This window comes from Monodelphis domestica, chromosome 1, assembly GCF_027887165.1.
Source record: "Monodelphis domestica isolate mMonDom1 chromosome 1, mMonDom1.pri, whole genome shotgun sequence".
NCBI lineage: Eukaryota > Metazoa > Chordata > Mammalia > Didelphimorphia > Didelphidae > Monodelphis > Monodelphis domestica.
The window spans coordinates 207,469,618-207,484,109 of record NC_077227.1 but is presented as its reverse complement, the minus strand read 5'-3'; the positions used below and the strand labels follow the sequence as shown (position 1 = coordinate 207,484,109).

At 42.3% G+C, this 14,492-nt stretch overlaps 1 protein-coding gene across 11 annotated transcripts in view; it reads left to right on the top strand.

Annotated features, from left to right (window-relative positions):
• FRMD5 (FERM domain containing 5) overlaps positions 1–14,492 on the top strand; it is a 372,966-nt gene that overhangs the window by 327,869 nt on the left and 30,605 nt on the right. For all 11 annotated transcript variants that reach the window (XR_008914907.1, XM_001362983.3, XM_007472454.2 and 8 more), the window contains exons 6-7: positions 4,318–4,441; positions 9,213–9,300. Coding sequence is in view for 10 of the 11 variants with exons in the window: in XM_001362983.3 (XP_001363020.1) it covers positions 4,318–4,441; positions 9,213–9,300 (212 nt within the window). In the remaining variant the exon portion in view is untranslated. The remainder of the gene's footprint in view (positions 1–4,317; positions 4,442–9,212; positions 9,301–14,492) is intronic.

Sequence of the window (14,492 nt, the reverse complement as noted above, 5' to 3'; positions counted from 1 at the left end):
AGTCTGGAGTATCACTGGATCCAGTACTCAAGAGAGACCCGTTCCCTTTAGCCTTCAATGTTGAAAATAGTATTTGGTGAAAAGCATCCTTCACCACCTGAAAGCCAGTACATGAGATGCACACAGGGATTTCTGAAACTAACTTTTCTTGAGGAGAGTAGAATAAGTTTGATACAAACTTTTCATTTCTTTGGCCTAACTCAGAATTCCCAGGATACGGGTCACACTGAGCAAAGTAGAACTAAAGGGGGGGGGGGGGGAGAATAGCTAAATAGGCCTAAATAAGTCCACCAACATGTCCTCTACACTGACCATGCTAGAGCCTTATCTTTAAAGTTTTCCACAGAAAAACTAGATTTTTAATTAGGGGATGAATTGGAAAACTGTAGACTCTCAGAAACTGTCTCCTGAGACAATTCTGGATGACTTCACTCACAAGAGACGGTGGCCTGCCTGGCATGCAGCCAGCAAAATATAGAACACAGAGACAGAAAGGGCAATCCTGTCCCATGGTCTTGACTTCCTAGGAAATGCTACTTGGGCCTCTCTTTAGAAACCCTTAGGGAAATTTCTCAGACCATGATGTCATCAGCAGACTGCTTACTCATGTTCTCTGAGTCTTAAATTTTGAAGACAGAGAGCCTTCCTCAGCCTGGATGTTATTTTAAAACATTTGATTTATATTGGCCCTTATTAAGCTCATTTTTAAATATTTTTCTTCATTCATGTGCAATATTGATGCTTTCTGCTTTTCGAATTTGAAAATTAAGCACAGACAATGAACCTAGTAGTTCATGGTCATAACAAAGTTTCATCCCTAAAAGAATTATCTTAAAGAGGGAATCTGATCTCTTTTGCTAAATAACCACAAGTTCACCATGTGTGAATATGCAGTAAAAATACAAGCTACTAAACCCAGAAATTTGGATTCTTTTGGACTCAAGAAGAGAGCAAATTGGCTTTACTTCCTCCTAATTTCTTGTGTAATTTTGAGCTCTCACTTCCCAGACAACAGGGGCCTATAAACAAAGTGCCTTCAGAATCACTTTCAGAGTTGGAAAGAAACTTAGAAGAATATCTCATACCACCTTTATCAAAAAAAAAAAATCTGACTTCCAGACACTTCCTAGCTGTGTGACCCTGAGCAAGTCATTTAACCCCAGTTACCTAGCCCTTATCGCTCTTCTGCCTTGGAACTGATACTTAGTATTGATTCCAAGACAGACGGTGTTTTTAAAAAAAGGCATCTTCTACAACATACCTAATAAGCAGTCATTTACTCAAAAGTCCTTCCTATTAACATCCAAAGGAGTCTGCTCCACTTTAGATAACTCTTGTTTTTCTCAACATTAGTCCTAAATTTTCCTTATTGTAAATTCTGCATGTTTCTTCTATTTCTGAGGGTAGAGGTTAAGAAAAACAATATTTGAGGCAGCTGGGTAGCTCAGTGGATTGAGAGCCAGACCTAGAGACAGGAGGTCCTAGGTTCAAATCTGGCCTCAGATACTTCCCAGCTGTGTGACCCTGGGCAAGTCACTTGACCCCCATTGCGTAGCCCTTACCACTCTTCTACCTTGGAACCAATACACAGTATTAATTCCAAGACAGAAGGTAAGGGTTCAAAAAAAAAAAAAGAACAATTTTAATGATAGACCTTTGCATACATGAAGACAGCTGTCATCCCTGCCCACCTATCCCCCAAGTCTTGGGGGGTGGGGGGGGCGCAGGTTAGGGTATTTTATTTTTTTTACCAATTACATAGGTAATAACAAATTTCCATATAGTTTTTCTGAAGTTATATGATCAGACTTATCTCCCTCCCTCCCTTCCCTTATCCCTTCTGGTCCTGGCAGGTGATTCAATCTGGGTAACACATGTATCATCATGCAAAACATTTCCATATTGTTCATTTTTGTAACTGAGTAATCTTATAAAAACAAAAACCCAAATAGACAAGTGAAAAAATCCTATACTTTGATCAGCATTTATACTCCAGCAGCTCTTTCTCTGGAGGGAGAGAACATTCTTTGTCTCTCAGAATTGTCCTGGATTGTTGTATTTCTGAGAATAGCTACGTCTGTCATTCCACAGTATTGCTCTTGTACAGTGTTTTTCTGGTTCTGCTTATTCCACTCTGCATCAGTTCATGTGAGTCTTTCCAGCTCTTTCTGAATTCATCTTATTCATCATTCCTTACGGCAGAACAGTATTCCATCACCATCATATACCACAATTTGTTCAGCCATTCCCCAATTGATGGACATCCCTCCAATTTCCAGTTCTTTATCACCATAAAAAAAGCTGCTATAAATATTTTTGTACAAACAGATCCTTTCCTCTTTTTTATGATTTTCTTGGGATACAGACCTAGAAGTAGTATTACAGGATCAAAGGATATGCAGAGTTTTATAGCCCTTTGGGCATAGCTCCAAATTGCCCTCTAGAATGGTTAGATTAGTTCACAGCTCTACCAGCAATGTATTAGAGTCCAATTTTTGCCACATCCCCGCCAACATTTGTCACTTTCTTTTACTGTCATTGGCCAATCTGATAGGTATGAAGTGGTTGTCCCCCAATTATTTATTCACCATATCTTTTTATATGGCATGAATTTAAGCTCCTTCAAGCATCTTGGTTTCCCTCCTCTGGATACTCTCAAGCTTATCCTTTCCTCTCTAAAATGTGGTGCTCCAAGTAGCACAGGGAATTGAGAGCCAGATCTGGAGTCAGAAGGAGTTGGGTTCAAGTCTAGCCTCAGACATTTGCTAGCTGTCTGACCCAGGGCAAGTCACTTTAAAATAAATAAAATATGATGCTCAGAACTGAACACAATACTCAAGATATGGTCTGAGCAGGAGAGGGTACAACAGGATTGTCACCTTATTGTTTTTGGATATTATACCTCTCAACACGGTTCAAGATTGCATTAACTTCCTTTTTTTAAATACCTTTCCTTTCAGTCTTAGAATCAATACTGGGTATTGGTTCCAAAGCAGAAGAACCCTAAGGGCTAGGCAATGGGGGCTAAGTAACTTGTCCAGGGTCACACAGCTGGGAAGTGTTTGAGGCCATATTTGAACCCAGGACCTCCCATCTCTAAGCCTAGTTCTCAATCCACTGAGACACCCAGCTTCCCCATAAGATTTCATTAATTTTCACTGCTTCCTCACAATGAGCCTACTAAAATTCCCAGAACCTTTTTGATTCAGAGGAACTGCTTCCCCAGCCATACCTTCCCCATCTTCTACTTAGGAAGTTCCTTTCTTAAACCCAAGTGTCAGATTTTTACATGGATCTCTATTAAATTTCATCTTCTTCCATTGAACTCAGCGTTCAAGCCTGGCAAGATCTTTTTGGATCCTGATTCTGTCATCCATCGAGTCAGTTGCTGTCCTTCCCATCTCTATCTGTGAATTGATCTTCATCTGTGAATTTGATAGAATTGATCTTCATCTGTGAATTTGATAGAAGCATGCCTTCTATGCCTTCTTCCAACTCAGTAATAAAAATATTAAATAGCATAGAACCAAGAGCAAACTGCCTGGGAAAAGGGAAGAAACAATCCTAATGTTCCTGAAATATATCCGCCACCTCTTCCCAGCATCCTTTGCAGCTTCCTGTCTCTGGAGTATTTAAGAAAAGGTTGCCTGGCAGGCTCAGCCTCCCTCTGAGCCAACAGGAATTCATGAGGGAGGGGGGCAGTGCTGGACAAAGAGTAATCATTCAAGAGCACTTTGCAGGACGTGTCATTGCCCACCCCCACCATCAAAGGGCTCCATAAGACAGTCGGATCATACTAATAATCTTAGTGATCATAAAGTTGGACTGTCTCCAATTTTTTCCAGTTATTGGAAGAGAAAGCCCTAGTACAGTTAAGTCAGTGAAGAACTTAGAATTTGGAGCTTTCTAATCCACTGTTGTGCACAATAGGTACTCAACAAATGCTCATTTAATTTCATTTGCATTAGACTAGCTGTGGCTCCCACGATTGAGTTTTAGCTCATTTGCTAAATTATGATGTTGTCTCAGATCTCAAAATAGAGTCTTGTCTCTGCTGGCAGTCCACTTAACACATATGAGCATGAAAATTCTTCACTGCTAATGAAGGGCGGCAGGCCAGCACCTTTGGTTCTCCCTTCTCCCTTTCCCTGTCAGACCCCGAGGTGTGTTTGAGAACCACTGTTGTTTATTAATCTCATTTGTGCTTTCATTATCAATGTTTTGTCCTTTGCTACTTTCTCTTCTACTTAAGACTGATGAATCTCATCTCTCCCTTCTCTCTCCCCCTCATTTCTCTCTCCCCGTTTATTTTTGAAGCTGAGATTGGGGATTATGACCCTGGGAAGCATCCAGAGGGCTACAGCTCCAAGTTCCAGTTTTTTCCTAAACACTCAGAGAAGCTGGAAAGGAAAATTGCCGAAATCCACAAGACTGAACTCAGGTGTGTAGCCTATGTGGTTATAACCCAAGACACTGTGACTTGGCTGACCAGAACTCATTTTACTATCCTACAATAACTGTTGTTCTCATCTCTAAAGTGCCCAGAGCCATAAAGCACTGGTTAACAACCTTCTTCTCTTTGCAACATGTCTTGAAATTTTCCATAAGATTATAGGCTTAGAGTTTGAAAGGAACCTCTAGCCCCACGCCCTGATTTTGCAGATGAGACCACTGAGACCCATAGACATTGAGCAAATTGCCCAAGGTCGCAAAGGTAGGAGAATGGCAGAGCTAGGATGAACTCCGATTCTCTGATTCCAACACCAAAGCTCTTTAATACACCATAGATTTAGTAGGTGCTTTCCCCAGCACAAAATTTAAAAATTGTCTTTATTTTGGGTCTGAGCAGAAGGTTATGATTGCATTTTGTTTAAGATTCCTTTAGGGAGAAATTTAGGGAAAGCATCGTGGAGAGAAACTAACCTTTGAACATTTACCTGACTAAGAGAAATAGAAACCCAGAAGTAGGAGAGAGAGGGAGAAGAAAGGATAAAGAAAGAAAAGATTTATTAGATGAAAAGAATAGAAGAGGAAAATATACAAGGAAAGAGAACAGTTTTGGGGAAACTTTATTAATAGTTTGTGACAGCTGGCTTCTGCATAGCCAGATTTGGGGCTCAGGGCAAGAGCTGATTGACAGTTGTGGTTGGGTTTCCAGGAGGATGTCCTCTTGTTTAGAAGGCTGCCTCCTCACAGCAACCACTCTGTGGGGTCTTAGAGCTGGTAGGGACCTTAGAGGTCCTCTAGCTCTCCCTTCTCATGGATGAGGAAACCAAAGCACATAGAGATTAAATGACTTTGTCCGAGTTCACACAGACTTGTCCAAGGTCACACAGAACCTGGATTGAACCTCAGAGTCCAAATTCTTTTTCCTTGAATCTCTTTTCCTCTTGTACCACACTGCCTCCATCCACCATACTCTATCCAGTTCCTTAAGGATCCAGGACTAGGAATATGGATCCTCTCTGACCATTGGGGCAGGGGGAAGTGGAAAAGGGAGGGAAAGACGTATTCCTGACTATCCTAAACGTAGATCCCCCTCAGCTCCACGATTTAAAGTTTAATTCCGAATCCTTCAGACAACTATCTCAGAAGGAGCCCTTTACTCTATTCCTTAGACCCTTCTATAGGTAACAGGACCTAAAGTCATATTTCCTCAGTGTCACCTCATTACTGCTCATCAGTCTCCCTGTAGGGACTTCTTTCATTTTGCTGGGGCAGAAATGAGGCCTCGGATTAAAGGTCAGAACTTAAAGTAAGCTCTTAGAAAGCTCTCGACTTGTCCTCTATGTAAGAAGAAAATCAATTCATCCCAAAAGCATATTAAGTATAAGCATAGAAATAGACAAGCGTCGAACGATGCTTAGTGGAACTCGGGGCCCCTGGATAACCAGACGTGCATATTGTTAGTTGTCATAATCACTGAAGTCAGCTCCATCCATACTGACACAGTGAAAGAAGCCCATTGTTGGGGAATCCCCCGATATGGATGCCAATTAGAGCCGCTTTGGGGGTGGGGTAGGGGTGGGTTGATGAAGTCACCATCCTTCAGAGTCAGTGATAGCCGTGAGACAACAGGCAGTCTGCTTGTCAGGCCTCAGCCCTAATCGGCTAGATTTTCTATCCCTGTGAGATCTGCCACTAAAAGGAGACTCCAGAAAAATAAGTATCTAGTGTACCAGCACCCTCTGGTGCCCAGTCTGAGGTTTCAAAGTAACATAATTCAGCGGCTTAGTTCAGCCACCAACCTAGTATAATTCAACTTCCACTGAACCATGTGAAGGAAGAAAGAGATGAGAGCTCCTTCCTCTAAGCTCCTGTTATTACTTTTTATTTATTTAACCACTTATTTTAGCCAGTCAGTTAACATATATTATTAAGCACTGAGATACAAAGAAAGGCAAAAGAGTTCCTGCTCTCAAGCAGCTCACAGTCTAATGAGGGAGACAGCTTGCAACTGGATAAATACATGATGAAAAGTGAAGCCATCAGCATTAAGAGGGATCAGAAAAAAATGTCTTATGTAAGGTAGAATTTTAGCTGAGGCTCGAAGGAAGCCAGGAGGCAGAGATGAAGGGGAGAGCATTTCAGGCATGGAGTACAACCGTATCCCAAAATGGAAGGTCTGACTCCAGGAACAAGGAGGCCAGTGTCACCCCATGGCTAAGAGTATCTGGAGTGGAGTTAAGGAGTAAGAAGACTGGAATGGGAGGAAGGAAACAAGTTAGGAAAGACCTCGAAAGCCAAGCAGAAGATTTTGTCTTCGATCCTAGAAATGATAGGGAGCCACTGGAGTTTTCAGAATAGAAAAGTGATATCATTAGACCTGCAATGTCCATTCAACAGCTGAGTGGATGTTAGCCTGGAATTAGGGAGAAATGGACCAGAATGGAGGCACAATTGGGCACTGATCATGCATGGACTTTTGTAGGTCTTTACACCACTCAGTCAACAAGCATTTGTCCAAGGCCCACCATGTGCCAGGAACTGAGGGTAGGAAGTCAAAAGTCACACAATCCCTGTTCTTGTCTTCTTCTTTGCTTCCCCTTCCCAGTCTATATAGTACAGTGGTGTTTTGTTTTGTTTTCTTCTGGTTAGAATTGCAGCTTTATTTACAGGTGTTTGTCAAGACCCCTATTAAGAAATTGGGATAATGGATTTTTAAAAAATTAAAACAACACAATATAATTTCATTCTCCTTTAAAAGATTGCTTCCATTTTATAAGGGTTTGACCTCATTTCCCCCAACCCCAACAGGGTGCTTTTGTCATTTCTAGCCAGTTTTATTAGTGTCCTTTAGAGTAACATTTAATATTTAAAACTTTTATAAACAAAAAATCCCCCACATATGGCATGGACTTAATATGGCATTAAAAATTGCATTTCTGTATAAGGGTAATCTATAAATACAATTATCTATATTGTATATGTTGTATCTATAAATACAAATAAATAACAGGCACTTAATCTACTTAATAACTGAAGGATTGAAGAAGAGAATATGATCTCTGCCCAATTCAAAAAGTAATCCTACTGAAATCTGGGCATATTTCAAAGTATTGTTCTATTGACCTGCTGTGTTATTTGAGGCAAATAAGAAATAAGAATGGGCTGCTTTCTGCCCTGCCCACCAGTCATTAGAAATGTCTTTGCTATAAGGATTCTTATTAAATTCTTATTAAAAATTCAATTTTTTATGTGTTCCTTTGCCCTATCAGTCAATCAAGATTTATTACACACTTCCCTTTTGACCCAGCAATAGTACTACTAGGTCTGGATCCCAAAGAGATCAAAAGAAAAGGAAAAGGATTTATGCATACAAAAATATTTGCAATAGTTCTTTTTGTGGTGTCAAAGGAGATGCTCATTAATTGTGGAGAGGCTGAATAAGTTGTGGCATCAGATTGTACTGGAAATGGAGTACTGTTGTGTTATAAGAAATGATGTAGGTAGTGGGATGGTTTCATAAAAACATGGGAAGATCTATATGAATTGATGCAAAATGAAGTGAGCAGAACCAAGAAGTCATTATATACTTTTGTTATTTATTGTAATGATGATCAACTGTAAAAGACTTAACTACACTGATCAAGACAATTCCAGAGGATTCATGGTAAAAAAAAATGCTATCCTCCTCTGGAAGCAGAACTTATGAACTCTAATTGCAAATTGAAGAATAATTTTTTTCACTCTCTGTTTTTCTTGCTTTTTTGTAATGTGGCTAATTTGGGGGGAAATTTTTGTGATTTTACATGTATAATTGAGGTGATATTGCTTGCCTTCTCCTTGGGTGGTAGAGGGATAGAAGAGAAAGAGAATTTGGAACTAAAAAAATTTAAGGAATGTTAATTAATAATAATTTTAATATATACAAGAGATTTATGATATATCACTATGTGCCCTAGCTCACGGTACTCAAAGCTAAGGAAACAAAGACAAAAAATACTTATATTTGTGTTATTATATTTTATTTTCCTACTGCTAGAATTGGTTTATGCAATGAATGTCATTCAAGGGATTCTGACATCCCTGAAGAAGAATGGCTTTTTGGAGTCTAGATTCTACTTAAGATCACCATGGTTTTTGACATCAACTCCCCAGCTAAAAAATTTCAAACAAAAACAAAACTGTCCTTATGGAGTTATCAATAGGTATATTGAATTGTTTCCTAATGGTTGTGTTCAGGTACCTTTTCACAGATATGACCTAATAAATAGGCTGATAGACATAGGACTTAAAGGCCATTTACTCCAGCCCCCTCATTTTACAAATCAGGATGCTGAGGTCCACAGAGGTTAAGGCTCTTGCTTAAGGTCACACAGCTAATAAGCAGGTGAATCAAAATAAAAATGGATTAGGCTGAATCAGAGGCAATTTAGGATATAAGAAATTATAGCAGCGAGGAGATCTTTTGTAAAAACACATTTTTATCAATTATCTTTTGTTTAGAAGGCAATCTCTTAGGCACACACGTGTGCTCCTCATCAGTGGGAAGGTAAGGACCATGGATCGCACCATTGGGATGCGAACGCTGCTAGCTGTTTGTTTTTTTCCTGAAATGACCTAACTCCCAAAGGGAAGAGTTCCTAAAGTTCTTTTGAAGAAGAAATAAGGCATATGACTTCCTCTAAGCATGTCTTGATAAGGATTCTGCCTTAGGAAACAATAAAATTTGATAGCTAGCCTTTTTTGTTTGTTTTTCTTTATTCCAGTGGTCAGACACCGGCAACATCAGAGTTAAATTTTTTGAGAAAAGCCCAGACTTTGGAAACCTATGGAGTTGATCCTCACCCATGCAAGGTAAATCTCCTTCTTGGCTGGGACTATCCTTATTCACACACTACTCATTTCAAGGGCAGATAGCAAAGGCCCTTCTTGCCAACATCTTGTTATACCATCTTCTCTCACCAGCACCACCCCCACCACCGGCAAACACGTTTGTGACGGTCATTAAGGACAGCCCCCTTCAAGGCCTAACCCTTTGAGTAACAGACACCCCCAAAGAAAGACAATATCTCATTCTGAAAACTCCTACTAATCCTGTCATCTGCATAACTTGGGGGATGCCCATCAATTTAGAAGCCTCTGAAGCAGCCGATCTAAATAACAAATTTAAAGACCGACTCTCCGCTGTGCCAGCCAGGTGTAATTTGGCGGAAGTGAAAAGGGCAGTAATGTGTGAAGGAGCGTGACGACAGGTACTCCTCGGAGGCAGCGCAGCAGACTGCCCACTCTTCCCTGACCCATAATCTCGTTTCCATCCCAGCGCGGGCTTTATTGACTGCAGCGACATAAGTCACTGCGTGGAACGGCAGTGGGGTCACATTTAATTCCATTAGGCGTCTTTGAGGGAGAGATGGGAAGCCAGCCTCGGAGGGCTCTGCCCAGAGGAAACCCCTGTAATTACTCACACGAGGTCCGGCCTTTTGGGAGATGAACTTGGGCAGCCAAAGGCTCTCCATGAGAGCTGCGGAGACGAGCACGATCGGGACAGCTCTCTCTCCCGGTGCCTTGGTCATCTTCCCGTCTCTGCTTGTGTCTCTCCTAGTTTCTGACTCTTATTCTGTCACTGGCCCGAGTACCTGCTAGAAACCATAAGCCAAGTGATAAGCGGAAGGCCTAGGGAAGGAATATCTGACTTTACTAACAGAAGGGAAACGTTTCCAATAGACACGTTCAAAAGACATGCCTCTATCCACTCTGGGGAACCCTAGACTTAGAATTGGAAGGGAGGCCACTGAGGCCACTCCTCTCATTTTACAGATGAGGAAACTGAGACACGGAGAGATTACGTCACTTGCCCAGGGTCACACAGCTATGAAATGCTTGCTAGGATTTGGGCTCTAGTCGTACCCCGGGCACTTATTAGCTGTGGCACTCCTTGTTTTTCTGGACTCCCCCAAACTAAAAGATGTGCACACCGTCATACTTCTACCAAAAATAATTTGTGTAGAATTCAAGTCAAAGAGTAAGAAATTACACATTATACTGAATTAATGAATGAAAAAGCCTTTATTAAGTGTCTCTGTGTGCCAAGTACTTTGATAGGTACTGGATAGGGTTAGAAGTAGAGAAAGCTAGACTGTCCCTGCCCTCAACAAGCCAATACTCTACAGAGAGAAAAAATGCATGAAAGTTTAGCTACAGGGCAGCTAGAATGGCCTGAAAGCCCTAATGGTACAGCGTGAGGTGGGTGGCCAGACTCAGAGGTCCTTAAATTACTTAAGTGTTTAAGATGGCGGGGGGGGGGTTGGGGGGGGGGGAAGGGGACGTGGATGGAGAGGCAGGAGGTCCTGGGTTCCAGTCTGACCTCAGACACTTCCTAGCTATGATCCTGGACAACATAATCCCTATGGCCTAGCCCTTACCACTCTTCTGCCATAGAACCAATACACAGTATTGATTCTAAGAAGGAAGGTAAGAATTTTTTTAAAAATAATAAAGATGGCAATGTGGGGAAACTTCATGACCCAAAAGGAAGGCAAATGATAATATTTGGAAGATTTTAGAGACAGCAGCAGACAGGTGGTAAGGTCCACCATCCCACCCAAAGGCAAGATCTCTCATCTCTCTATCCCCTCAGCCACCCGCTATCTCTCCCCATTTCTTTTTTTTTTTAACTCTTATCTTCCACCTTAGAATCAATACTGTGTATTGGTTCTAAAGTAGAAGAGTGGTAAGGGCTAGGCAATGGGGGTTAAATCACACAGGTGGGAAGTGTCCGAGACCAGATTTGAACCTAGGACCTCCCATCTCCAGGCCTGGCTCTCCATCCACTGAGCCACCCAGCTGCCCCCTCCCCTTTCTTTTTGAGTTTAACACCAGTGTTTTAAAGGATTCATTTGGTCCATAGGACCAGCTCAGCTCAGGACTTCAGGCCACACACATCATCACCTTCTACTTCAAAGAGAGGGAAATGAGGAAGACTCTGGTTACATTTGGAGGAGGAAGAATAAATCCATCCAGATATCCATTCAGGGACAAACCATTAAACATATTTAAGAGGGAAAAGTTGCACTTGTGACCTCTGTAAGCTATTGGTGCTGGCAGTAGTATAACTCCCACTAAGGTCATCTGAGCCCCCTGCTCCATATCACTTGGGCTTGGAGATGCCCATCGAGAATGCTGAGCGGGCCCACTGGTCCTAGAATGGGGAGCCCATGGCTTCCTGCCCTTTGAACCCTGTACGGCTCATAGGAGCTCTGGGTGTCCATCCATTGGCATTTCTAGGCTCCGGCTCCACCCTCACATGGCCCTGCCCCCGTACTCTTCACACTGAGCCCCCAGACTCATGGTTTCGCCACCCTCCGACTCTGGAGGGGAAGTGATGGCTTGTAAGAAGTGCCTTCCATCTCATCCCTCATTAGAATCACTCTAACAACGTGCCGCCTCATACTCGCTTTTATTTTGCTGCAAGGAGACCTGGAACAAGCCCTAGCACTCTGTGTAATAAATACAGATGATTTCTATTAACAGAGAGGCAATTACTGGGCCCAGGGAATCTGGGGCATGCCGCCTTAGGGAAGGCAGAAGAGGAATCGTTTTGATAATTAAATGAGAGCAGAGCAACATTTTGGCTGAGATCTCTTCTCTCAAACTGATTAAGAAACAGTTGCCCATCCTGACCACACTTTCTGCCAGTGTTGTCCTTGTCTAGGCCAGAGGAACTCCCCCCCACCATGGAACTAGCCTGGGTCACTGCAGACCGGCCCTCGGGCAGGGCGAGCACGTGGGACTCTTTCCCACTTGAGGTTTCTGCAGGAATGGCATCTGGGTGCTCCGGCGGTGGCCACTGACCATGCATCCCCCCTCTCTCCTTTGCACCACCTCCCAGGTCAAGCCAACAACCACCCAGGCCACGTCACCTACCGAGTCACAAGTCCGAAATTGGAAACCTTTAAATGCTGAGCTCTCCCTGCCGGAGATAAAGCAGCAGCTATCTTCCACCCTGTGGCGCGCTGCCTATTTATAGCCCGGCTCTCTCTCCTTTCTCTCCAGGCTGTTGGATTCATGCACAGAGCTGAGTGATGTGTCACTCTTTGTGCACCAGTGGCTTGGGGTGGATCAGAGGAGTGTGGTTTGTGGCCTTTCACCTTTCTCTCATGAGGATGAATTGGAAACAATCTGAGTTTGAACCCATTGCTTGAGAGGGGATCTTTGATCAGGGAAATGAAAACCCCATACAGGATCACAAAGAGTCAGACACAACTGAATGACTAAACAACAATATATATTTAAATACATGTTTCATCACAACCCTGGGTAGGGCTTTCTCACCAAAGATACTGGAGTGGTTTTCCATTTGCTTCTCCAGTGCATTAAGGCAAACAGGGATTAAGTGACTTGCCCAGGGTCACACAGCTAGTAAGCAATCTGAGGCAGGACTTAAATATATATTCATATATATGTATTTGTGTATATATATATGGTAGCTAGGTGGTACTGTGGATACTGGACTTGGTGGAAGGAAAAATTCCTTCTCATTGCCTCAGTTTCTTCATCTATAAAAATGAACCGGAGAAGGAAATGGCAAAACCACTCCTGTATCTTTGCCAAGAAAACCCCAAGTGGAGTCAGAATACCTCAACCACAACAAAATAACAACTATAACATTAAATATATATATATACACATTAGATCTCATTCCTACATTAGAAAATATTATTTTTAGATGTTGTTGAGTCATTTCAATCGTGTCTGACTCTTTGTGACCCCATTTTGATGTTTTCTTGGCAAAGATACCGGAGTGGTTTTTGCCATTTCCTTCTCCAGCTCATTTTATAGCTAGGGAAACTAAGGCAAAGAATATGCAAACTCAGGTCCTCCTGACCCCAGGCCCCATGCTTTATTTACTGTACCACCTACATGCCCATATGTTAAAAATGACTTGGGCATTATCTCCCAGCTCAGAATACCTTCCCCACTCCCAACTGCAGCTTCCAGTTTTATATTTTTCTCATGCTGTATATAGTACTATGGCAAGAACATAGAATTTGACCCCAGAGGATTTGGGTTCCTGTCTAGACTCTGCTTCTTTCTTCCTTCTTTCCTTCCCTCTTTTTCTTATTTGTCTTCTTTCTTTTTCTCTCTCTCTCTCTCTGTCTATGTGTCTCTCTCTTTCTCTTTCTTTCCCTTTATGTTTAAAACAAAAGGGTGAGGGCTAGGCAAGCAGAGTTAGGTACTTGCCCAGGATCACACAGCTAGGAAGTGTCTGAGACAAGATTTAAACTAAAGACCTCCAGACCTGACATTCCATCCTGAATCACCTACCTGCTCCCTTCCCACATACCTTTTATCTGACTTTGGGCAAGCCCTTTAACCTTGCTAGGATCCAGTTTCCTCAGCTATAAAATGAGGTAGTAGAATTAGATGACCTCCAAGGTTCCCTTCCACCCCTAAATAAATATATGATTTTATGACAGTGCTATCTTAGAAATGGATTATAAGTTTGTACCACTTTCTCCTATGGCTCCTTTCTATTCTAGGCTTCTCAGGTTTTCCCTAGACAATCTCCCCCACCCCTGTTCCTCCCTCCACCATCCCTCAGAATCATGACTGCCATCTGCACACTTCCAACCTTGGTTTTCCATTTCTCTGTTCCCTCAAGCAACAAAATTACAATCTTTCAACCCAAGGGAAAACAGCAGTCTTTTTCCAAAGATGTTTACATCGAGTGGGGAGCTGCTGGCTGACTCATCTGGTTGCCAGCAATTATTGGTCCCTCTGCATCTTAAGGAGAGTCACCAGATGGAGCAATAAGCTTCATCTTTGTACTGGCTGTGGTTCAGTTGAAAGAGGTTCTGGTTCCGGGGTAAAAGGGTTGGAGTTCAGATTCTGCCTCTGATGCTTTCTATTTGTGTGACCTCTGCCATGTCACTCGATCTCTCCAGGTCTTATTTTCCTCTTCTGCAAAATGAGGGGACTGAACTAAATGACCTTTGGGGTCTCTCCCAGGTCTAGATCTATGTTGCTTTGATTGTTGTGGGTCGGTG